Here is a 23319-nt window from a genome sequence, read left to right as displayed (position 1 = left end):
CTCATTATAAGAATTCAGAAGTTATTCCTATCTAGCTTTATTTGGCTTGGACAACCAGACTAGCATTTGCATGTGTGGACATGAAACATGCCAGTTAGGAGAATGTGCTCATCTGAATTTAAAGAGCTGCAACTCTGGAGTTGTTTTTGTGAGCCTCTTCCTTCTTTCCTTCCTTCCTTCCTTCCTTCCTTCCTTCCTTCCTTCCTTCCTTCCTCCCCCCCTCCCTTCCTTCCTTCCTTCCTTCCTTCCTTCCTTCCTTCCTTCCTTCCTTCCTTCCTTCCTTCCTTCCTTCCACAAGTGCCAGCTTGTTTCTGAGCCTAAAGACACAGGACACAAAGGGCTTCCCAGGCTCTCTGGTGTTAGAAATTGTCCCTAGAGTTAGCCTGTGTAAAGCCAGGGTTGGTGTGGAGACTCTCTACCACCTTTGCAGAGAAATAGAGAACAGTAAATGTGCAAGTGAGGAGCAGAGAACTGAAGAGGAGACAAGGGAGAGGAGGGAGAGGATGGGGAGAAGGGAGAGGAGGGAGAGGAGGGAGAGGATAGGGAGGAGGGAGAGGAGGGAGAGGATAGGGAGGAGGGAGAGGAGGGAGAGGAGGGAGAGGAGGGGAAGAAAAAAAGGGAGAGGAGTGAGAGGGGGGAGGGGAAGGTATAGTTATACAGACAAACAGAAATGAGTGACCATGTGGGCTTATGGAAAGATACAGAGAGTAACTCAATTTCTGATATTCCATTTTGCTGTTCAAATCTTTTATGAATCCCAGGTATATATATTTCTGGTCCTGGGTTTCTAGGAAACAATTTATGTCCTTTCCAGTAAGTCTTCTTTTGCTTCAGTTAGTTTAAGTAACTTTCCATAGATGCCTCTGGAATCTTTGGCTAAGATTTGTCTTTAAACTTGTACACACTGGGCCACTTTCAATTCTGTCTCCGACACGGGTATCTGCATCAGGACCACTGCAGGCTAACCTAGAGTTAGTTCCTCAATTTTTCGAATTTGAGCCATTTGCTAGATGCTCGACTCTCAGCCTGTTGCTGTTTCCTAGTGAACAGCTTAGGGCTTTTGGTCTAGTATCAGTTAAAATGAAAATCATGAGATCATGTTGGTGCTACTTGGTTTGGAGTTCTATTTATCATTCTCAAGGTAGGCATGTGTTTAAACAGAAAATGTACCCCACCCCCTGCAACTTTAGGTGACTTGGACCTTTGCTATTTCACTTAACTTAATTGCAGGGTGGCTAGATGGTCTCCTAGCTATGACTTAAGCTCAATGTCCAAAACCCTATAGAGTGTTCCGTGAATGAAAGGAATGTATGAACCTCTTCATCCTTTTAAACAGAGAGGGGAGAACATTTTTTTTAAACTGGAGCTTTTTGAGACAGGAAGAAAAAAGGCATCGGGGGAAAATCAGATAACCACATAAAGCTTTTGTCCTTCAACTCTTTAGATCCAAAAACCCTAATCATAATGGATTGACCATATTAGAATGTGATTATGTAGCACAGAGGGCGTTAGCTGCAGGAGGTCTTGTATTTGCATTCATAAAATAGCCTGCCTGGAAAAAACCAGTCTGAGTGCAGATGAGGACTCAGAACTTCACAGGAGGGGGTTGGTGTAGGTCAGACCTTAGCAGAAGGAAGTAATCAAATGATTGTTTCCTAAAAGCAGCAGGCAGGGATGGGAGCCAGCCCTCTTTCCTGCTGCATCTTGGATACCACTCTTCTTTGGTCAACTGGTCTTAATGCCCTGTTCCAATCAAGGCTGCAGCAACCTTGATTTCAATTTCAGCACTAATTTCTAAACAAATATAAGTCCTTCCAAAAGAAGAGTGCAAGTGGGTTTTTTTCCTGCTTTCTCTTTCTTTTTTACATTTTTTTTCTTGTAATTCTGTACATCAAGCAAAGCCATTAAGTAGAACTTCTTTTCTTAATTGAAAGCTGCTTAGCTTTCCCATGGTTTTCTAAATCGGGAGCTTTTAATTTTAATTTTAAGGAACTCTCAAAAAGTACTTCAAATTTTATTTTAAAAATTCATTTGGATATAAAACCAAGACAGAGTTGGATTGCTTCTTTAAGTGCCCTCAATACTCGGGGAAGCAAGCTACTCAAATGGAATATCTTTCTCCTTTTCTGAGGCATCTTTCCTTTTCAGCCTTCTACCTGCTAATTTTTTTTTTAATGTCAGGCCTAGGAATGGCCTGGCAATACTCTGTATCAGAAGCGAATTATCTATCCTGAAGAAATGTCTGGTCTTCAGGATCCAGCATAGCCTTGGGGAACAGATTTGTGCCTGTGGCATTCTGGACAGTCCTCCAGATCATCTTGGTTTTGCTTCCATGGGGTTTCTTCTGAAACCCACTTTATTATAACAGCACTTCCTTGAGCATCCTCCCCATAGTCGAACATCGTTTTCTAAGAAAAAAATCTTCAATGGATGTACAAAGTATAAAAGAGATCAAAACAGAGCTTCCTTGGTTGACAATATGAGAGAAAAATTATTAAAGGTACAGATCTCCTCCTGATCCTGACTTTGAGATTTGGCTCAGGAATCCTGTTGCACCAATAGTTAAAACAAACACAAACAAACAAACAAAACATCATTTTCTAGACTAAATCTCTAAGTCTTAGAACCTGATGCTGTTAGTTTGGACACATATATCTGAGTTTGAACAGTTCAGCTACACCTATTACTTTAATTAACTATTTACTTTAGTTCCCTGTCCCACCCAAGCCAACATTTTGTTCTCAACCTAAGATTGGCTTTCTCACCCCATCTATCTTAGTTTTTGTCGCTAACAGGAAAACTTGCACAAGCTCTACATCCAACTTTCTCTATCAATAAATGAGAACCCCCCAAAAAAAACCTAATACCAGATGCTACTTAGCACTTCTGAGCGACTCTCAGGAGTCACACAGATGTGTGTCACAGTTGCTAAGTTACAGCACCGACACTGAACATCCTCTGTCAGCTAAGAGGACAATAAGGCAAAATATGACATGATTAATGAATTGATCTTGAAAATATAATGATCCTGAATGAGATAAACTGTGGGTGCCAAAAGAATAATTAACTTGAGCCATCATTTTGCTCAGTGACTCAACCCTGCCTACTGATTTCAATAGTCTGCCCCCTACTGCTTCTACTTCTAGCACCTTTTTCGTGTATGTGTGTATATGACAGGTATTAAGCATGCATCAGTAAAGTGATAATTATGTTGTATACGATATCCAATTTAATCCTCATACCAATTCAGTGGAGAAGGTGTTATAAAACAGATTGAAGTTTGGAAAATTTTTGGTTGAATTTCTCCAAGCCTTATAGTAGGAGAGGATGGGTTGGGTCTCGCTGGTTTCAAAGTTTATGGCAGTTCTCCGGGAAGCCATGGGAAGAGTTGGAGGCACTTACCAGTGGAGACGCTGGCAGAGGTCGGAGGGCTCCGGGCTTGTTCCTTTAGTGCTACAACATTCACAATGTACTCCTCCCCAGGTTTCAGTCCCGTTTGGTTAAAGGACGTAACATCGCTGGGGAGCTGAGCTATCACCCCTCCTTCATTGTTCTGGAGAATGGGGCAAAACAGAGAAATCAGAGGGGTCACTGGGAAAAAATATGGTGAGAGAAAGATACAGGGGCAGGACGTTAATTGTGCACACTGAAAATTAAAAAAAAAAAAAACAGACTGAGTCTGTTCCCCATGAACTCCCAGCTGAGTGCTTGGGGCCAGGAATGTGCCCAACAAACTCAGTAAGAACCAATTGTCGAGAACATTTCTTTGGCCTGTCCAGGATTTTCTGAGTTTGCCAATAAAATCTAGTCATGCAGCATTACAGATTGACTCTCATCAAAGAGTAATAATGTTCTATGGTCACAATCAATGTTATCAGATTTTTGGGGGGGGCACTTATTGTGAGGAGTATACCCTTAGCTGTTAATAATAATGCACTTACTTGCTTGTATTGTATTGTGTGTGTGTGTACATGTGTAATATACATTTATAATACATATATGTGTAATATTCGAATCTAAGACATTGCCGGATTTTTTTTTTACCTCAGAACTGTTGTCTCATTCCACTTTCTTTCTTATGGTGCTACCCTGGTGCCAATCTGTCATTGCCATGTTTTCCCTTCACTTATACCATGAGGTATAAAGAAAGAGAAAAGAAAGAATGAAAAGGAAATAGGAGCGAAAGAAAGGAGATGAATGTGTGGAAAAGGAAATTTGAAAAAGCAATTTGATGATGTTAGGTTCAAAATTTATTGTCAACATTAATCTGTCTCATCTCTCTATGTATGTATGTATGTATGTATGTATGTATGTATATACATGTGTACATACTTACCTATCTACCTCCATCCTATCTGCTTACTTATGTTTTAGAAATAATGGAGACAGAGGGCCTTTTTGTAACCCTGCTATTCTTATGTGTTCTTTGATCTTTATGTCAGCAGGGAGCTCCATATATAACATATAGGCATGCTCTTATAAATCAGTGTGATAAATGTTCCCTCCCTATTGCTTGAACCTATACATTACGGCATCTATTCCATGCAGCCATGTATTTGATCTTGGCTTGCCCTGGCAGGCTTGTCTCTCAGTCAAAATTTTATGTATTATATGTAGAGCAGGAGAACTTGATGGGTTTTTTTTTCCCTGCCTGAGCAGCAGGATGACATGATTCTTCCTGCCTTGTTATAAACCCAGTTGCCTGCAATTCTTTATTGGCCATTTAACTCATATAAGACATATCATAACAGATTTGTACAGAACATCTGTTTAGGTGTATTTAGCTTGCTGTGACATGATTATATCCACACAGGAGTGTGAAAACTCTGGAGTAGAGCCGGAGACTTGGGGTTTTTGTCTTAAACCTGGCAGATGATGTCACTTAAGATCTCTGAGTCTTGGTCTCCACAGACTAAACAAAACTAAATGTAAAATGAAGGCTCACATTCCATTTGCTTGAAGGTCTTTTGTAGCTACAACAGTCATGGCTGCAGGAATTTCGGAGTAAAAGAACAATAAAAACCACCGTCTTGTTAGCTAAAAATGTGTCAGTTGTCATTGAGTCTGATGAATGGCTCAAAAAATGCTTTCTGATGGTGAAGGATGAAGACAGAGGGGAGGAGTGCACTGAACTCCATATCCATGAGTGATGCTTAGAAGGGATATGAGCAGAGCCAGCAATGCTGGAAACTGGAGCAGCTCTGGCGACTTACAGACAGTTCTGGGACTCATCAAATAAAACACTGAAGAGCAGAGAGGACTCAGGATACTCTTAACTCACACGTTATAATAATGAATTTGTTTAATGAAAATCTTGCTTAATGGTGTATAAATTCATTTTTGACTAATTCAGGAACACCACGATTATGTTTTACATCTCTAACCTTCAGAGGCCGAAGCCCGTAAGCTAACCTTTTCTGCACTTACCTGTGGACCGACTATGTGACCCGTTCCATTCTGCTCTTTTATGCTAAAGGAGGACTCAACTTTCTGAAGCTTCATTGTCTGGATCACTACAAACACAGCTCCTTCAAACCCTCTCAGCAGACAGCTGGATGTTGACCCTGCTTCCTTCATAACCCATCATCCAAGGCCTAAAGCCAAGATCAGGTTGTATACCTCAGATAGTCCTCTGGTCTGTGTGTGAACAGTGTCCTGTAGCCCAGATACTCACAGAACACATTGTGTCTTCAGTAACTTTGACAGTTTCATCAGATAGCACCTTCCTTGCTGCCTCTAAATCTAATTTGATGTTCAGAATACACCAAATTGGGCCTGTTTAAGGAAGTCGACAGTTGAGTGTTACCTTTGGAGTGAAGCTGATCTCCCACCCATCGAAGGAGAAAGAGAAGGGCTCCCACTGCACTTCCACGGTGGTCTCTGTGATCGTCTTGAACTGTAGCCCTTGAGGAGTAGAAAGATCTGGAACACAGCAATGTGGGTGGCAATGTCATGGCCATCCCTGGCAGGGGCAGAGATCGCTTCCTGGTGCTGTGTCTTGTGACCTCCCTTGGTGTCCTGGGTGAGGAGAGGTGTGGTGGGCAATCCCAATCCTGCTGCAGACAGAGTCTCCGTGGCTGGGCCAGACACTGTCATGTGGCCCAGGTGCTCAGTGTGGGTGAATACATGAGGGAACTTAACAAATGTAATCATTAGTTTTGCCCTTTCTATTTCATAATTAAAAATTAGAGAATTGTGTTTTCTTTTCCTCTCTCATGCCATAGATCCTGGCATTCAATAAAAAAGCTTTTCTCAGAGGACTCAAATGCTACCTATAGGTGCCATGCAGGATTCCTGCAAGGCAAGATAGTATCTGATATTGATATCAATGTTCCTATTTTTACACCTAGAAAAAGGGAGACACAGAAGAGACTGGTTGGAGTTATGGGATAAGCCAGCTCACACAGATAAACTGGATGTTTCCCTTGAGTATCTAAAGTGTACTGAATGTACTGAGACTCAAACCACTACACCTTGGAATGCCTGAATTTGCCACTTTATGTACACAAAGGAAGCATAGGCATACACAGAGTGTCGCTCCAATCTTTTCTAAATTCCTTCCTTTCTTCTCTTGCTCACCTTGCCTTGCTTATCTAGTTTTGTTTTGCTCTTAATCTCTCTCTTTTTCTCTCTCTCCATTTCCCCCCCCAACACACACACACACACACACACACACACACACACACACACACACACACACACACACACAGAGGTTTAGTGAGGTGAAAGTATGCTTGTCCTGATGGAGTTCCAGTCACCAGCCCTGAAATACGACAGTGTGACTTTTCACAATTCTCTAGGAAGCCTGCTCCCTCCTTAGTGGTGCTCCCAGGCTATTCCCACTGCAGAAGGACAGATTCTTGTTTAATTTATTTTTTCCCCCTGTGGATTAGCTTCCCTGGTGGGAAAGCAGGGATGATTCTGAAGCCACTTGAAGGAATGTTAGGTGAGTTTACATGACTTGGTCTTTGTCGCCTAGGAGCTAGCCTGAGGGAATGCCCCAATTGGCACAATGAAAGCCATCAAGAGATGGAAACCACATCAAGACATGGGTGTGGATCAGAGAGGAGCAGCTTCTGCATAGGCCGAGCACCCCAGGGAGTGACTCATCCCCCAACAGAGGGAAAGGCAGCAGATGGTGACCTGCCTCCACACAACCACTGTGGATATTTAGAACTAGTTCTCAGGCACCAGAAAAAAGTTTTAGAGGGTCAGATAGAAGCAGATAATTATAGGCAGATTAACACACTCAGCATTCACAAGAAGTCTGATATTATCACAAGTCTTTAGACACCTGGCAGAGGGGCAAGGTGACTTCTTAAGCCCATGTCACTGTCTTTACATCTTTCAAATCTCAGACTTTGACCTCTTTGAGGACCTTGAGACCTACTCTTTTAACTTGACATTTTCTTTTTTCTGCATTTTCCTGGCATTTGTTATCCAAATGTCATTTGTCATTTGAGACCTATATAAAATGAGGTCAGAGCTCATATTTCCCTATTTGGTCATAAGTTCTCTTTATAGATTCCAAGGGCTTTCCAAATTCTGAGGGTCCCTGTTTCCATGGTCCACTTCTTGTTCCTGTCTCCTGCTACTGCCACAATCCTTCAGATGCTCTTCTCTTTGTAGAATCTAGTTGTGCACAGCCCTTTTTCATCGTTGTCTCTATGAGTCGGACAGGCATCTCCAATGCAGATTCCGAAATAGATCTGGGACAGGAGAATGCAGCCTGATGTCCAACTACTGGAAATCTCTTTCTCCAGAGCTGCTCCTCTTAGTTTTGGAAAGTTGAAAGTAATACAGACTCTTTGTAACAATTCAGAAGTATATACAAAGAACAGAAATAGTGTTTCCTTCTTATTTTATTTTTGAGCAAGTTCAATGTTAACTCTTGGTAAGCTATCTCATATTTTTCTATGATGAACTGACCATACACAAAACACAGATAAGGATCTAGGGGAGGCCCTTCTTGTTATTAAGAAATAATAAAAACTTTCCAGAAGTCCTGAATCATGGAGACAGTTCAGCCTGTTTTGTGTCTATATCTTTGCTCTCATCTCTCCACTACAGTTTTCTAAATTATCTTCTAGAACCTTGACTTGTACTACTAAAGTGACCTATAGGGTATTTTGCTAAAATAAAAGGTCATAAAGAGATGATGGCCCCTCTTTATTAGAGATAGATGTCATCATCTGTAGCTTAAAATAGTGTTGTTATTATTGTTTTCCCCTTCAGTCTGCTTAGCACTCAACCACCTGTAACACTTAGCCCTTGTTTATTATAATATACTTCTAAGCTCCTAGTTTTGAATCCCTAACCAGACTCAAAGGTCTGTATAAGTCTCACACTTTCCTGGACTTCCAGCACAGTCCAGCTTATAACAAATCGGTATTCAATAATTAAAATATTGTTTGTTCTAGAGTTTGTGATAGTGCCTGAATTTGGAAGCTCTTGCAATCACAAGTGCCTGTTTCACGGTGGATCCACTTCTAAACGGCTCACATCTGAAGCCCTTACCTGCCAAGAGCAAACTATTGCAGGCATCCCTAAAGAATTAAGAAAAGACACTACTTTCATGAATGCCCATGATCTCATGTAGGAGAAAATAAAAATGAAGCAGGATGGGGAAATGGTACGTACGAGTGGCCACCTTGGCAGTGATGGGAAGGCTGAGGATGTTGCTAATGACAGCGTAGACGCTGATGTTGTAGGTGAGACCTGGCTCCAGCTCCGTGATGGTGACACCACTCCAATCTCCAGGCACCCGCTGCTGGAGCTGAAGGCCCCCCAGGGCCGTCGGCTGGTAAGAGATCACATATTCCGTCACTGCCATCGGCCCGTCCCATTCCAGCTCAATGGACCTGTCGCTGATACCAGCCACTCGCAAGTCCTCTGGAGGGGTAACTACCAGGAGGCAATACACAGACAGCATGAGCTCAGAGGATTGCCATTCCCAGCCCGGACTCAAGTTTCTTGCTACATCTCACCCCCTTATTCTGTGTCTGGAGTTTGGTTGGGCTCCATGGCTTGGTTCTCTACTAAAAGATTCCAAGTTCCACAAGGCCATAAATGAATGCGGTACTGGAGTTTTCTCCTTACTGCCTTGTGAAGGCTGTCAAATTTTTCAGAATTCTGCCTGACTTCTCACAGGTTAAAGTGATCACATTGTTAAAGATAAAACTATATGAAGCAGTAATTAAGCAAATTGTGTCTAAAAGGTAATTACTTAAAGACCCACGCATCATTTTAAAATCATCTCACTGCGTCTTACAATTAGCTATGTCTGAAAGGTGATTTTTTTGTGTGTTGCATCTCTGGTAGAGATACTGCATAGTTGTGTTCTATTGCGTGTCTGTCCCCAATTCCACATTTAATGTTGTCACATGAGTAGCTTGAAACTGGCCATGGAGGTTTTTAACATGGACATTTTCAAAAGCTACAAATGAAGGCTTACTTGTTTGTTTTCCTTCATAGAACTAGATACTAGATTTTTCACAGCACACCACCAGTTAGACAGGTTGGTACTGTAATAAATTACTGTCCTGACAGCCAGTTCTGACTTAGCAAGTGGAAATAAAGACTAATTCTTGCTTTTCTTACAAATTATAAGAAGCCAAACAGGATGCCCTGTGTCTCACGGCCTAGTAAAGATGATCAGTAGTCCTTTCTTATAACATTCCTCCTTTTAAAAGGATGGTATTTAAGTCTTGAAGCAGTTGTAACTCATTTCAAGCTAATTTTCATTAGCCTTAACCTTGGAGAGGTTGACCAGAAAGCCTTCTTGAGAGCTTTGCTTTTCTCGCTTGTCCAGCTTTGCAAATGCTGTGCAGAGTTGCCAAAGGTTAAACCATATTGAAATAGCCTCTCTTGTACAGCTCCCTTAGGAAGTGAGGATTCACCGTAGGATGGGCATCAAATCATTGAACCGTTAAGACTAATTAGAAGGCTAACTCTAGTGTCTATAATTGGATCTCTCATAGATTACAGCAAAGATCAGGCCAAGATTTAGTGAGTGTAATTAACTTCCATGTTGGTATGTGGTGGAGGTTCCCATTGGTTGAAGAGCTGTTATTAGTTTTGAATTTCTATCTAGGTTATCTCACACTTTCACCATTACAAGCAAACAGAATCAGGATGAGTGCTTTCACAGGGCACCTGCCTCTTCCAGCTCACACAAGAAACCTTGAATTCTTGTCTAAGAGAACTGAGCATCCCTTTAACTGGTCCAAGATTCATGGGAAAGACTAATCACAAGTCTATAATGTTATAATAGTCATATTTTCTTTTGCTTTTGCCACAAACCATTTTCTCTGCACTAAACAGTTGAGAAAATAAAATTTCTTCTGAGTGAGGAGAAACCTTATCTGAAACAGGAAGTCTATACTTTCTTCTTGTTTAATCAATTTATTTATCCTTGTTCTTACAATGCAGTACTGACAATGTAGCCCAGGCAGTACAGGAGCACAGAATCTTCCTGCCTTATCCCATCTTCCTGATTGCTGGGAATTATAGTTTTGTACCATTATTTCCATGAATGTCTTAAAATTTACTCTAAGCAAACTTTCAAAACTAAAAGATATGTAAATGAAATTTAATTAAACTCTTAAATGTACTGTTTTTGGCTCCAACATTATAAAATGCTGGACACACACCTTATCTCACACCTATGAATTAACTCCAGTTACAAGTGACTGCTGCTGTTTGTATTTGTTGGTTTTGTTTATGTTCGTGGGGTTTTTTGTGAATATTTGTTATGTACCAGGCAAAACAGTAAATACTTTACAGTGAGTTATCCCATTTCAACCTCCCACCAGAACATCAGGATAGTTTTCATTACTACTCCTAATTTATAGATAAGGAAACTGAGTCACACAGCAAACAAACAAAGGAGAAGTTGAACCCCGGCACAGTGATTAGAAAAGCTGTCAGCCAATACAAAATTCTAGATTACAGTTATAAATCATTTCTATTATAAAGTATGTCAGACATATCATTTAACTAATTAAAAATCCTTTTGTGGTAGGTACGTAGAGTAATCTTAATATCACAGAAGAGGGCTGAGTGGAAGGATGTGCCAAAATCCAGGGAACTGAGCCAGATATAAAATCAGATCTTTCATGGGGCAGGTTACACATCACACCTGCTTTCTTCTTTCATGTGTGAGCAGCCCTTCAAGGACTGTATAGAAGCTCCACGAGAAACAGTTCAAATGACCCAGACTTGAATTCAACAGTTTTTTTTTTTCTTGTGCCATCTCCTCGTGTGAGTCAACACCTTTACTCTGAGACTTACTGACAGGACACCTCCTGTCAGGGGCAGAAATGGTCATTTCAAATTTCCAGGCAACTCTTGGGGCCTGTGGAACTAGTCAGTGTTTTTTTTTTTTGTTTTTTTTTTTTTGTTTTTGTTTTTGTTTTTTTTTGATTCTTTCTTCCAGGAAAACAGAGCTAATGATGACAGTGGTGGGTGGTCTAAGCAGAGCATTTAGAATCGAAAAGCATTTATCCTCAGACAGTGAATACTGCCTTCACATCTGACCTAGAGAACAGCATTGGTCACCTGTGGCAGAAGCGTTGTAGTGAGTGATGGGCCAATGAAGGTGTCAGCCATTACTATCAAACAAAACAATACCGAAGTATAAAGCAAACTACAAAAGCTATGCATGCACTGAGTAAGTGGGGAGTGCCAAGCATTTGCAACCTCGCTCCTTTACAGCATCCACTGTGAGACCTAGTGAGCACCTTGGTGAGCATACCGGAAGGTAGTTCCAGACTGTGTTTTGCTCCATTGAGCAGGTGGTTTCAGAAGCCAGAGGTTGGGCAACTTGTCTCTCGTCTCAACAGAGCTGAACAATGATGCTGATAAATCTCCACATATCTCACTGAATTCCAGGGACTATTATGCAGCCACTCTTAGGGGCATTCAACAGCTCACTCACCAGCTCCTGAGCTGACTACCATCATGGGATGGATGTGCATGCACAAGGGACTCTAGGTGTTTCTCATAAACAAAACAAAACAAAACAAAACAAAACGAAAACCATTTGCTGATCTCAACATTTATGTCAAAAGGCTACTCATTGTATATTTGATGACAATGATTTTATTTTGCAACTCTGGTTTAGCATCACTAAGAGGTTTAGAGAATTTGAAAAGTTGGTGGGTGACCAGGGTTCTCATTCTTACTCTGCTCTTAGTGGGCTGTTGGTTTTGGGAAAGAACCAGTCTCTGACTGCTGCTTTTCAAATCTGTAAAACAAAAAGCTCAATGTAGCTTTTTTCTGAAACTTGTTCTAAGTACTCTAATTCAGGATTAGAGTAATATTATCTTTGTATGGGCAGAGGACAAGGCAGAAAAACTCATCGGCATACTATAAACAGAGATCAAGGCTAGAAGTCAACTGCAATGGCCTTGCTGTCAACTAGTCAATTGAACCGATGCTGCCATATAGGGGGCCTCATAATGAAATCCACAAGGTGTGCAGCTATTCTCCATGTCCTGCTAAAGAAAAATAGTGACCTACAAGGAAGTCTACTTTGTGGCTCTTGATTTTTCACCTTTCTGACCCTTCTGCCCCCTCTCGCTCTGTACTCATGGAAGCTGTCTTGCAAGCACCTGGCCAGAAATGCCAAACAGTAAGTAAATAGGCCCCACTCCTACGTGCCCTTCACAAAGAGCTAGTAAAGTAGCACTTTAGATAATGGCCCACATCCCTTTCTGGAAGAGACCTGTGGCACTTGGTTTTAAAGGCAGGCATTAAGAGGAGTATCTCCTGCACTGAGAGGTAGTTCCAGGGTTGCTATAGAAACAGATGGAGATTATGCAACTGCCCTTCTTCATGCCCTTCTTGAACCAGTAAAGAAAATGTATCTGGGTTTGCTGAAGTCTTCCCAAGGAACTCAGAGCCCTTATGTCAGAGGTAGCATGGATGCTAGGCTTGGATTTGACCTAGATGCAGCTGCATTAGAAGCTGCTGAATCTTGTCTGAAGTGACCAAGGCCTCTGGTCTGTCTCCAGTTCAGTTTGAACACTGGATCAGATCAAGTTGTTGTTGTTGTTGTTGTTGTTGTTGTTGTTGTTGTTGTTTCAAATAGACCTGACCCTGTGAAAACACGTGTCTAGAATGACAAGTATTTGCAGACTTGCAAATATTGATTGTATTAAGCAGTGCTTGAGCTGTAGAATAGCATTAAGACAGCTTGACTCAAGTTGATCCTTGGCATCCTCTGGATGGAGGTCTTCAGGAGTATCACCCTCTTGGTAGAAGCAAGGTGATGTTTCATGCTTCTAAGCAGCTGCCCTTGTAATTGGAATTCAGAGGTGCCGAGGGCTAACCAGTTTCAGTTGGATAATTGGTATGATGCCTATACTTTTAGAAAGGAATTTCAGTTCAGTAAACAGACTTGAAAGGCTAGATGAGATAATTGACTATAGAGAAATGTAACATAGAAAACATATTTCTTTCTAAGCAGTGAACTACTGTTGTTCTCCCTTTGTTGCCCTTAATCCTCCAGAAGGGCTTAAATTTGAAGCCACAAATGCAGGTGCTGAACAACAGAAAGTCATGGACTTGTCCCTTAGAAATTTGTAGAATTGCTCAATTAGGAAGCTTAAAAATGTTGTTTGTTTTTATTTATTAAAAGAAATCCCCAGAAGGTATTCTGAATTCATAAAGGAAAGGATCAATTATGCAATCTGTACTTGTAGGAGCACAAATGTATCAGCAATGGTTACTGATTTAGTTGGTAGGAAATGAACAATAAAGAAACAGTGGGAGCAATATGATTGAGGGGCAAAAAGACAAAAAAAATCACCGCCAGCCCCATGAAATATTGCCATTGCCCTTGCAGCTCAGTTCAGGTTTCAGAATCCCATGGCAGGACATGACTCTTCTGTCATTTTTCTAGAGTATAGACTACATATGGAGTTGGTTTCTATCTATGCTATAGTCATCTGGAATAAAATGAGTCCTATCTGTTTAATATTCTATACTAATTATTAAATTTTCAGTCTCTTTGTAATTTCATAAATTAATCCCATCCTACAATTATAAGCTAACCAGAGAAACAGAGAACTGGAGCCTTCCTTTCTCAAGCAGTGATAAAAGATGCTGAGATACAGTGATGGGCAAGGGAGATGTGTTTAAGCAGGTACAACTGGTAGATTTCCCTGAGTTAAAGACCAACCTTACCTAGCATGGTCCTGTGACATTTTTCTGCTTGCTCTGATTTGAATATGGTGTGTGTGTGTGTGTGTGTGTGTGTGTGTGTGTGTGTGTGCCCCCACTAGGCTTCAAGAATTGAAATTTAATGCCCATTCTGACTTAAAAAGGGTTAAAAACTCAGGGAGTTAGAAGAGCTAGCTCATCAGAGTGGACCCCATGACTGAATCCTAGAAGCTTAATAAGGAAACGAGACAACACATACACACGATCCCTATCTCTTATCAAGCAACTCTTTGTTCTATGTGGCTATTCTACCAGTAAGAAGGATATCACTAGATATAGCTACTTTTTCTTGAACTTCTAGGACTGCAATCCTAAATAAACCTCTTTATAACTCACCCTACTGCTTTTGTCTTATTTGGCAACAGAATGGGCTAATAAACCAGCCACCTTACCTTAAGGACAGTAGTTATTAAGAACCTTAAAGTGTTGTCATCACTACTATTATTGTCTTGGTTCAAGGCTCGGGGGTGGAGATCCAGATCTTATTCTGAATGTGACCTCACCAATTGTTATGGACTTGCACTACAGAAAGCAAATGAGTACAACCAAACTGGGAATTATTTTGTTCCCTCCTCTCCATTCTTCCTCCCCAACCAACTGGGGCTAGCCCCAGAATGTCCCCCTTCCTACCTGCTGAGCAGTCAGGGCCCTGGTAGCCCTCCTCACAGATGCAGAGCCCCTCCTGGCAGTGACCTCGCCCACTGCAAGCATTCAGACACCGTCGCTGACTGCAGTCCTCACCAGCATAGCCCTCTTGGCACAGGCAGGTACCATTGGCACATTGCCCCTTCCCTGAACAGTCCCCAGGGCAACGCAGCTCCCTGCAGTCCTCGCCTGTGTAGGGCTCTTCACAGACACATTCCCCATCCACACAGAGCCCTCGGGAACTGCAGTCTGTTGGGCACCGGAGCTCTGAACAGTCATCTCCGCTGTATTCACTGTCACAAATGCACTGGCCATCGACACATACACCCCGACTGGAGCAGCCCAATGGGCAGTAGGGCTCTGAGCAGTTCTTGCCAAACCAGCCTTCATTGCAGATGCAGCCACAGGACTCGAAGCTAAAGTTGCCATGGCCGCTGCAGTGAGGGACATAGTCCAGTTGTCCTAGAATGGCCAAGGAGAAGGTCAAAGGGCAGCAGTGGCCTCTCATAAATGGTGCTGGGGAGGGGTGAGCCGAGACCTGTACTCATCCCTTGATCACATTGGCACTGCTGAGAGTTAACTATGATGTGGTTTGATACAAATTCAGCTTAATACATATTTTCACCCACAACCTGCAGTTGTCTATGCCTAAGACAGCACTGAGAGTAAAGATGGATAAGATCCAAGCCATTGTCCTCTGACAAATCAATTTCAGACTATCTTAGGCTGGGCTCGTTAGAAGTGACTTATTAAAATAATGTTTCCAGAAGAAACTTGACATAGTGGTTTGGGTTGGGGGATCAGGAAGGAATGTGACTGAGCCATAGTGTGGTTATACAAAGTGCCTGGAAGAGTGACTCAGGTTCCTCCAGAGGTGAATACTTGCAGCAATATGATATGATGCCTGTTCCTTATCATCCAGAGCCTGAGCTACATGAGTCTGAGGGGTCCTTTGGAGGAGGAAACTGGGTGCAAAGCTGATGTGCAGCTAGTGGTAGCTGTTGCTTATATGATTCTTACTAGGTGAGTTAATAGTTAACAGCTCCTTATTGCTTTCATATGTCATTCTTTGTAGACAAGGAAGAAAAGTTATAGGCCATGTGACTGGCTTAGATCACGAGCCAGAAGTAGCAAGCAGATCTGAACTCATAGTCTGACTCTGAAGTCTTGGTCACATCTTACGGTGAGGAGCAGATGGACAAAGACAAAAGCAAATCCACTGACTGAAGCCTTCTGGGAAAAGGATGCAGTGTGTGTGTGTGTGTGTGTGTGTGTGTGTGTGTGTGTGTGTGTGCGCGCGCGCGCGCGCATGTGAGTGCATGCATGTATGTGTGTGCATATGCATACACACATGTGTGTATGCACATACCATTTGAGTGCATGCATATGTGAACACACATGTTTATGTTCATGGAACAGATCAAGATAAAACTTTCGTCTTGCTGGAGAAGATGGGGACAGTCCTCTGGGACCTTAATGACTATCATTTTCTCAGATGAGAGAAAGGCTGTGAGTGAGTGAACAGAGCACCACATTCTCTAGTCAGTCAGGTTAACACGAACAGATATCAACTCAACAGCCTGTGAAGACGAAAGATGAATGAAGACAGACATCAAATTCCCTGCCTGCCATCAAAGTTGCTGTGCCGAGCCGATGTACCATTACCTGACTCATCTCCCTCCCCAAATCAGGTTAATTTATTTCGAACTGGGTAAGCGGTGTTGAGAATCCCTGAACCAAATCCCCAGGGGCTGGCTGCATTTAGATCTTACAGATGACATATTAACCAGGAGCTATATACTGGGCACATTTTTCTATGACCCTGTGAAGAGATGCTGGGTTTTACCTCTTCTCATCCCACCTCCCTCTCCACTCAGCTCTCTCCTTATCCACCAGGGACCAGGCTGCAAGCTCTTTAGACTCTACCTGTGGCAGCACTTTCCTGACAGCAGTTGGTGTTGCACTGGTCTCGCAGCACTGACACCTCCCTCTCCAGCATCTCGATTCGGCTCAACAGTTCCTGCAGTACCTGGGCAGAGCTTGCACATGGGCAGGCTTTTTTGGGGAGGTTGATCTTGTGGGTGAAGGTGACCTGGCTTTCATGGTCTGAGGTTTGGCCTGTGTATTCTGCCAGAGTATCATCTTCGGCACTCACGTCCTGCTCAGCTGAGGCCTCCAGCCCCGAGGAGCAGAGGCTTTCGAGTGGCACGTTGATGTTATACACATGGTTAAAGACCATAGGCTGTTCCTTGCTGGATGTGTTGTAGCTGGAAGCCCCTCCTTCCTCCTCCACAGTTTGTCTCTGGACCCTTTCTGTAGTCACTTCCAGCCGGCATTCAGAAGGCTTGAGCATGGATCCCAACAGGATCAGGTTTACACCAATGAGCATGTTCTTCAAGACTACTGTTTCCCCTTCGATCCCCATCTTCTTAGCCAGAGCTTGGTTCAAGAGCTTTTGGTAGTAGCCAACATGGAGTTATAGGAATCTGCAAGAGAAAACAAGGGTTCATATAATCTTGAAAACTTGTGCTGGGCCACTATAGCTCTCACTCTGTAAAGCTAGAACACACACAGGCAGATGTTCTCTGGGGCTGTGTAAAAAATTGGGAGGAGACAGTGGTTATCAGTCAGAATGCTGGGTCTTCTCTCAAAGGTTGGATTCTTGATAATGGACATCACTTCTACATAAGAGTATTGTTATAACTTTAATTTCAAATGGTCCTCTCCTGAAGCTTGATTGACAGCTAGAGGGTATCTGAGAATTGGATTATGAAGGATTTGATTTCATCAATACATTAATCCATTGATGGATTCATACATTTGCAGCATTAAATAGTTAGAAGGAGTAGATCACTACTTCAAATGTTGTGATGATTTGAATAAGAATAGCCCCTAGAGGCTCATATGTTTGAATTCTTAGTCACAAAGAAGTGCTACTATTTGAAAAGATTAGAAGGACTAGGAAGTATGGACTTGATGGAGGATGTGTGTCACCGGGGGGTGGGATTTGAGGTTTCAAAAGCCCATGCCAGGCCCAGAGTCTCTGCCTATGGATCAGGATGTAGCTTTCAGCTACTGCACAGTACCTGCCAGAATGCTACCATATTCCCTGCCATGATGATAATAAACTAAACCTCTAAAACTATGAGCAATCCTCCAACTACATGCTTTCTCACGTAAGAGTTGCCTTAGTCATGGTGTCTCTTCACAGCAACAGAACAGAAACTAAGACATGGGTATATCTCACTCCTAACCATCCATTTCTGTCTTCTCTTTGCTTCTCAGCCACCACAAAGTGAGCAGCTTTGCTCTGCCACATCCTTCTACCAGGATGAACCAAAAGTTTTGAGATGAGACAAAAATTTGTTCCTCCTCGAAGTTGGTTTTTTCTGGTTTTATGTCATAGCACTAAGTATCAGACTAATGTAGCTATTTAGGCACAGAATATAGTAGTCTGTCCTCAGAGTATGCAAGGCATTTCTAGAACACATGCCAGGAATGGAGGTTCTGTAGACAGTCTCTTCTACTGAGAAGATCTCAAAGCTTCTCTTCACTTCTAAAGGAGGATTAGGATAAAGTGAACCACAGAAACTTTGGGGTACTCCCATGTCTCCTCAAATATTTATTATGGAGGGATCTCAATGGTCATGTCAAATAACTTATTCATCAACTCTTTTAAGCTCACCTATTCAGTACAGGTTGATTTCACAAAAACCAACCAGCCAAATAATGTAGTCCTAGGCAGTTGTGATTGTTAATTATCCTTGGGTACATTTGTGATTTATCTGGGCTGATGTGAGTGAAGCTTTGTTTTAATCTTCTCATTAGCATAGTCCCCATGCTCTGTGACCACAGGGTGCCTTTCTTTCCTGTTTAAATTGCTAAAATAATGAATTAGCTCCTTCACTGGTTACCTAGTCACCAAGAACCATGCAGTATAATACATTCACAGTAATAAAAATCAGTTTTTACAAAAATTATATTACCTTTCTATTCCCTGTGTAAAAGAAAATAAAAGGAAAGAGACTTAGATGCTTCGGTTCTCAAGTAAACTCAAGCTACTAAGAAGATTAAGGACTAAGGAGCCAAGTAGCCGTAACTCTGAGGCTAAGAGTAAGGTAGTCAATGCCAGTTAACACTCAATGCTGTACCCCAAGCACAGATGGAACATATACACACATGCTCTTGTTTGATCCCTGGGGGAGTCTTAAGATGATATCTATTTTATAGCAGAGTATTTTCTGCCTAGAAAGGATGAGATGGGAAAGCTAGCCAGACTAATCCCAAACCTGTGTTCTTAACAACTATGCTTCAATGCCTTAAAAAAAATTGTTCAAACTTGGGCATGTATGGCTAGTATATGGGAAGTAGAGGCAGGAAGATTAGGAGTTCAAGGCAAAACTCTTCTATATAGCAACTTTAAGATCAACCTGGGATACGGAAGATTCTTCTTTTTTCCCCCAAGGAAAATGTTCAATTATTTCTTATCCTTTATGGAAGCTGAACATTCTAGAACTTTCTCAATACCAAAGTTAAAAAATTTGCCTGGGTGTGGTTCACTGTCTTTTCTTCTTCCATGAAGCATTCTCTTTTCCTAATTTCCTCCCTGTCCTTTCATACATTTCTCCAATACAGGTTAAATTTTCTGATCCCCACTCTCCTCTGTGAGTACACTAAGTCGATTTGAGTCTGATCATGTCTTCACTGTGGCATATTGCTGTGTGCTTAGGATGAGAAAGTGCTCAGTATTTAGTTGTTGAATGCATGGACGGGCAGATACATGAAAGAATGAATAAATCGATGATTTAATGAGTAAATGCTCAGTGAGCAAAAGGTTGAATCATTCTCCAATTCATTTAATCTCTCTCCATTAACCCTAAGTTACTTACTGTTCTATTCAATTTCAACTCTGGACAATGTCTAAGACTTCATTGAATTGGGAATAACTGGTATTAGTGACTAGCATAAAAATTCATATCTTATTACTCGGCTCTTATGTTATATATTGTATTATTTTCTCTCTGTGTTTCTAATATGGAGAGGAAGCAGGGCAGACTAGAGCTGCTGAGACTGCCAGACTGTCTGGGATCAAACCTCATCCCCATAAATGTTTATCTATGGGAAGACCACTTAATCTCTCTTTCAGCTTTGCTATCTGCAGAGTGGAACTAAAGAATGGTACTACCTTTATAGGATTAGAATGATGACTCTACCATTATTTATATAATACTTAGCCAGTATCTAACACTGACTCAAATAAATAAATAAATACTGTTTTCAGACCATTTAGTTCTTCTCCTATGCATATTCCCCGAATATGCAGAGGCATGTAAAATGTCTTACTAGTTAGCATCAGGAAAGCCCAACTCATACTTTATCCTTGAGCAAGTATGATAAAGTCCTAGAAATACTCTGGAAGATGTCAATCCATTGGTCACATCTAGATAAAGCAAATCTGCCTTGGGAATAGATGGGCAGATGTGTTTAAACTAAATTGACCCCACAGTTGTAAGATCTTCCCAGACCCTTCTAATCTTAGGCTATACTTGTCTTCCATTTTGAGTTGCTCCAGGAATTACATACTTGGATGTCACTTCTATGCTTTTGTCATGACAACATTCTCACAGTGGCTCTGTCAACAGTCCTTCACACATGCATAAGGCCTTGCTGTTTTTTTTTTTAAATAAAGCTTTCTTTATCTGATTCATATTGAAATTGCTGAATAATACTTTCTTATGTAAACTGTGAAAATGTTACATAGTCCTATAATCTATAGCACTAAATAGATTTTTAGTCAATTGTAGATAGGAAATGAATAAAAGAATAAGTGATATTATAAATGAAAAAGAGGACCAGTGATAGGGGACTCGTGAGGGAGAAAGATGCTAGATTCTGTGTGTAGGTCCAAAACAACCACTACAAATTGTAGAGCAAAGGGAAGTTGGAGTTTTGTATGAGAAAAATGATCAATATTTTAGTCAATATCTAAACTTACAGAAGTAACTTGGCCATGTAATATTTGTAAGACCAAATTTACTTTTAAACTTATGTTTTATAAATTGAAATAGGGAGTGAAATATAAAACAAGAGCTTGTCTGCCCTTACTCCACCAATAATTGATCATTTCTAGGTGATTAGCATGTTGAAAGAATGCAAATCTTGTTACCTGAGGAAGAGAAATTTAGCATTTTGTTCAGAGAGGTGAGAAAATGGGAGGTTGACATGTTATTTTACCACCCATTCATTTGACAGATATTTATTGAGTAGTTATTAGGTCCCTGGTCTGTATTTATGAAAATTTGTTCCATATGTATGGACTGGAGGGATGTGGTATAAGGGGGTAGAGAAAATAAATAGCAAACTTAATATTATATATAAAAATAAAATTACTTGATATATATCATATAATACCATATTATATGATATATATGTCTATGTTGGTTTCAGTCAGGAAGAGTAAGCAGGTGAAGGTTCATGGCCATATTTATAGAGTGATATCCCGAAAGACTTGTCTGATCAGATGATAGCTGAGCAGATACTTGACAGAACTAGGCTAGAGTGTCTAGCAAAAGAGAGGGGATGTACATTCCAACCACTGGGAACAGTAAACACAAGGGCTCTGGGGCAGGGGTGGATCTCAGGCATCTGAGTAACAGGATGTCTGGGGTGAGGTGAGGAAGTGGATGTGGAAAGGCCCTGTAAAACAGGGCTTTGTCCTTCACTGCCAATAATGCTCACTGTCCTCAAATGCTTCCTGTACCACCATTAGTTATGACCACCTCCCATTCCTTGAAAAACCCCCAGCTTCAGAGAGGAGTAAAACACAAGCACGCTAGTGCATGGTGATAACCATGACTAAGAAGCATGCCAGATGTCCGGAGAGGACGGTTATAGGGCCTCTCTATAGCAGGGAGAGTGACTCTGAGGAGGTCAAGACTCTTGGTGCTGTTTGCCAAATAGTTCTGGCCTGGCTTTCAGGCACACAATAGGACTGGATTTTCTAATCTTCCTTGGGTGTGTGAGACCACATCTCTTGTTATGGCCAGAGAAACACTGTGAGCCCTGCTCTGCTTCCTCCCTTGGGGTATTGTGAGCCAGCCAGAATGAAGGGAATGAAGCTTGTCAGGATGGGTGAGTTTGCAGGATCTAGGTCTAGTCTGGCCAAATGAGTACCTGGGGGGAAAGCCTTTTCCAAGATGATTCTTCGTGTTACATCTCTTCTCAATGATGTTCAGTGAGACAGCTCTCTTAGACAATATTCCATTAAGCAGCAGCTCTCTTTAATCAGGAATACCAAGAGCTATATAAACCTTGGGGAGTGGTTAGTGGTTTTCCAAGAGAGTGTACACTATTGGCTGAAGCCGATGTGCTGGGAATGCTTCATTTGCATGAAGAGGGCATCCAGGTGCTTAAACCTATAATTTGTCCAATAGGCTATGTAACTTCCTCAAGAAGGATGAAGGTGGGGGGTGTGGTGCTATGTACTATGGGGCATGCGGGCCAAGAATATGGAGGGAGCAGTCCTTATTCCTGTCAGTCTCAATAGGAGATTTTGGTCTCCAGTTAAGGATTTTGGGGTTTGGACACCTCTGGACCTCACTCTTGTTCCAGGTCCATACTTCCTGGTCACACTTTACCACACAAATTGTGAGAGGAAATGGTGAGTGTCCCTTCCAGGTTGAGGTATCCAGTTGCTTAGCGTACACTTGCTTGAAGATTTTGCCTTCTGTGATGACTAGCTGTATGCAAGATGGTGGCTGTTCTATTACTCTGGGTCTCTAAGTGACTGCATGAAACAGAGACCCTCTTTCCATGCTAGTCTAATTGTAGCACAGCTTTTGGTTTTGGGGATTGATTTTTCTCACACATAATTTAGTCTACCCATGGATAACATGGGCATGGATCTTAATAGATTTCTCTCTAGGTTAAGAGAAGGAGGAGGAGGAGGGGGAGGAGGAAGAGAAGGAGGAGGAAGAGGAGGAAGAGGAAGAGGAGGAAGAGGAAGAGGAGGAAGAGGAGGAAGAAGAGGAGGAGGAGGAAGTTGTTATTCATTCTAGAACTGCATTTGCTGAAACTGATGTTCAGAATATGATTTGTCCAATGAGTTTGTTTAAAGAGCTGCTGGTGCTAAGAGACTGGACTTTTACATGCACAAGGGCCTGAAGAGGTAGTTTCCAAATGTAAACCATAGCTTTCCTAGTTGGGTAAGCTAAGTGTCTGTGATAGTGGGTAGTGTTTGTCTGTCTGGTCACCAGAGGTATCCAGGTACAGGCCAAACATTTTGAGAATTCTGAGGAAGGGTTTTCATTCACCAGAGGAGAATAAACAGGACTAAAATCAATGGTAAACCCTTTCCCAGTATTTTACAAAGTAATAGTTTTAGTGGGTTTTTAGGAATCTACTAACTTTCACAATGTGTCGGTTTCTTAGACTTTCCATAACAGAATC

General features: G+C 41.7%; 1 protein-coding gene across 10 annotated transcripts in view; it reads right to left on the bottom strand.

The window, feature by feature from the left end:
* Positions 1-23319, bottom strand: part of Tnr (tenascin R) — a 421034-nt gene that overhangs the window by 63695 nt on the left and 334020 nt on the right. For 4 of the 10 annotated variants that reach the window (XM_039090392.1, XM_039090391.1, XM_063272048.1 and 1 more), the window contains exons 3-7: positions 16798-17357; positions 14857-15333; positions 8641-8904; positions 5807-5922; positions 3403-3553 (exon numbers count right to left, since the gene is read on the bottom strand). In XM_039090392.1, the coding sequence (XP_038946320.1) occupies positions 3403-3553; positions 5807-5922; positions 8641-8904; positions 14857-15333; positions 16798-17296 (1507 nt within the window). In that variant the 5' untranslated portion in view covers positions 17297-17357. Of the gene's footprint in view, positions 1-3402; positions 3554-5806; positions 5923-8640; positions 8905-14856; positions 15334-16797; positions 17455-23319 lie in introns of those variants that run through there. The other 6 variants (XM_063272049.1, XM_039090395.1, XM_063272050.1 and 3 more) reach the window with 4 other exon arrangements.

This window comes from Rattus norvegicus, chromosome 13 (genome assembly GCF_036323735.1).
Source record: "Rattus norvegicus strain BN/NHsdMcwi chromosome 13, GRCr8, whole genome shotgun sequence".
In the NCBI taxonomy this organism is placed as follows: domain Eukaryota; kingdom Metazoa; phylum Chordata; class Mammalia; order Rodentia; family Muridae; genus Rattus; species Rattus norvegicus.
Note: the sequence above shows the minus strand (reverse complement) of the source record. Positions and strands in the feature narration are given on the sequence as shown.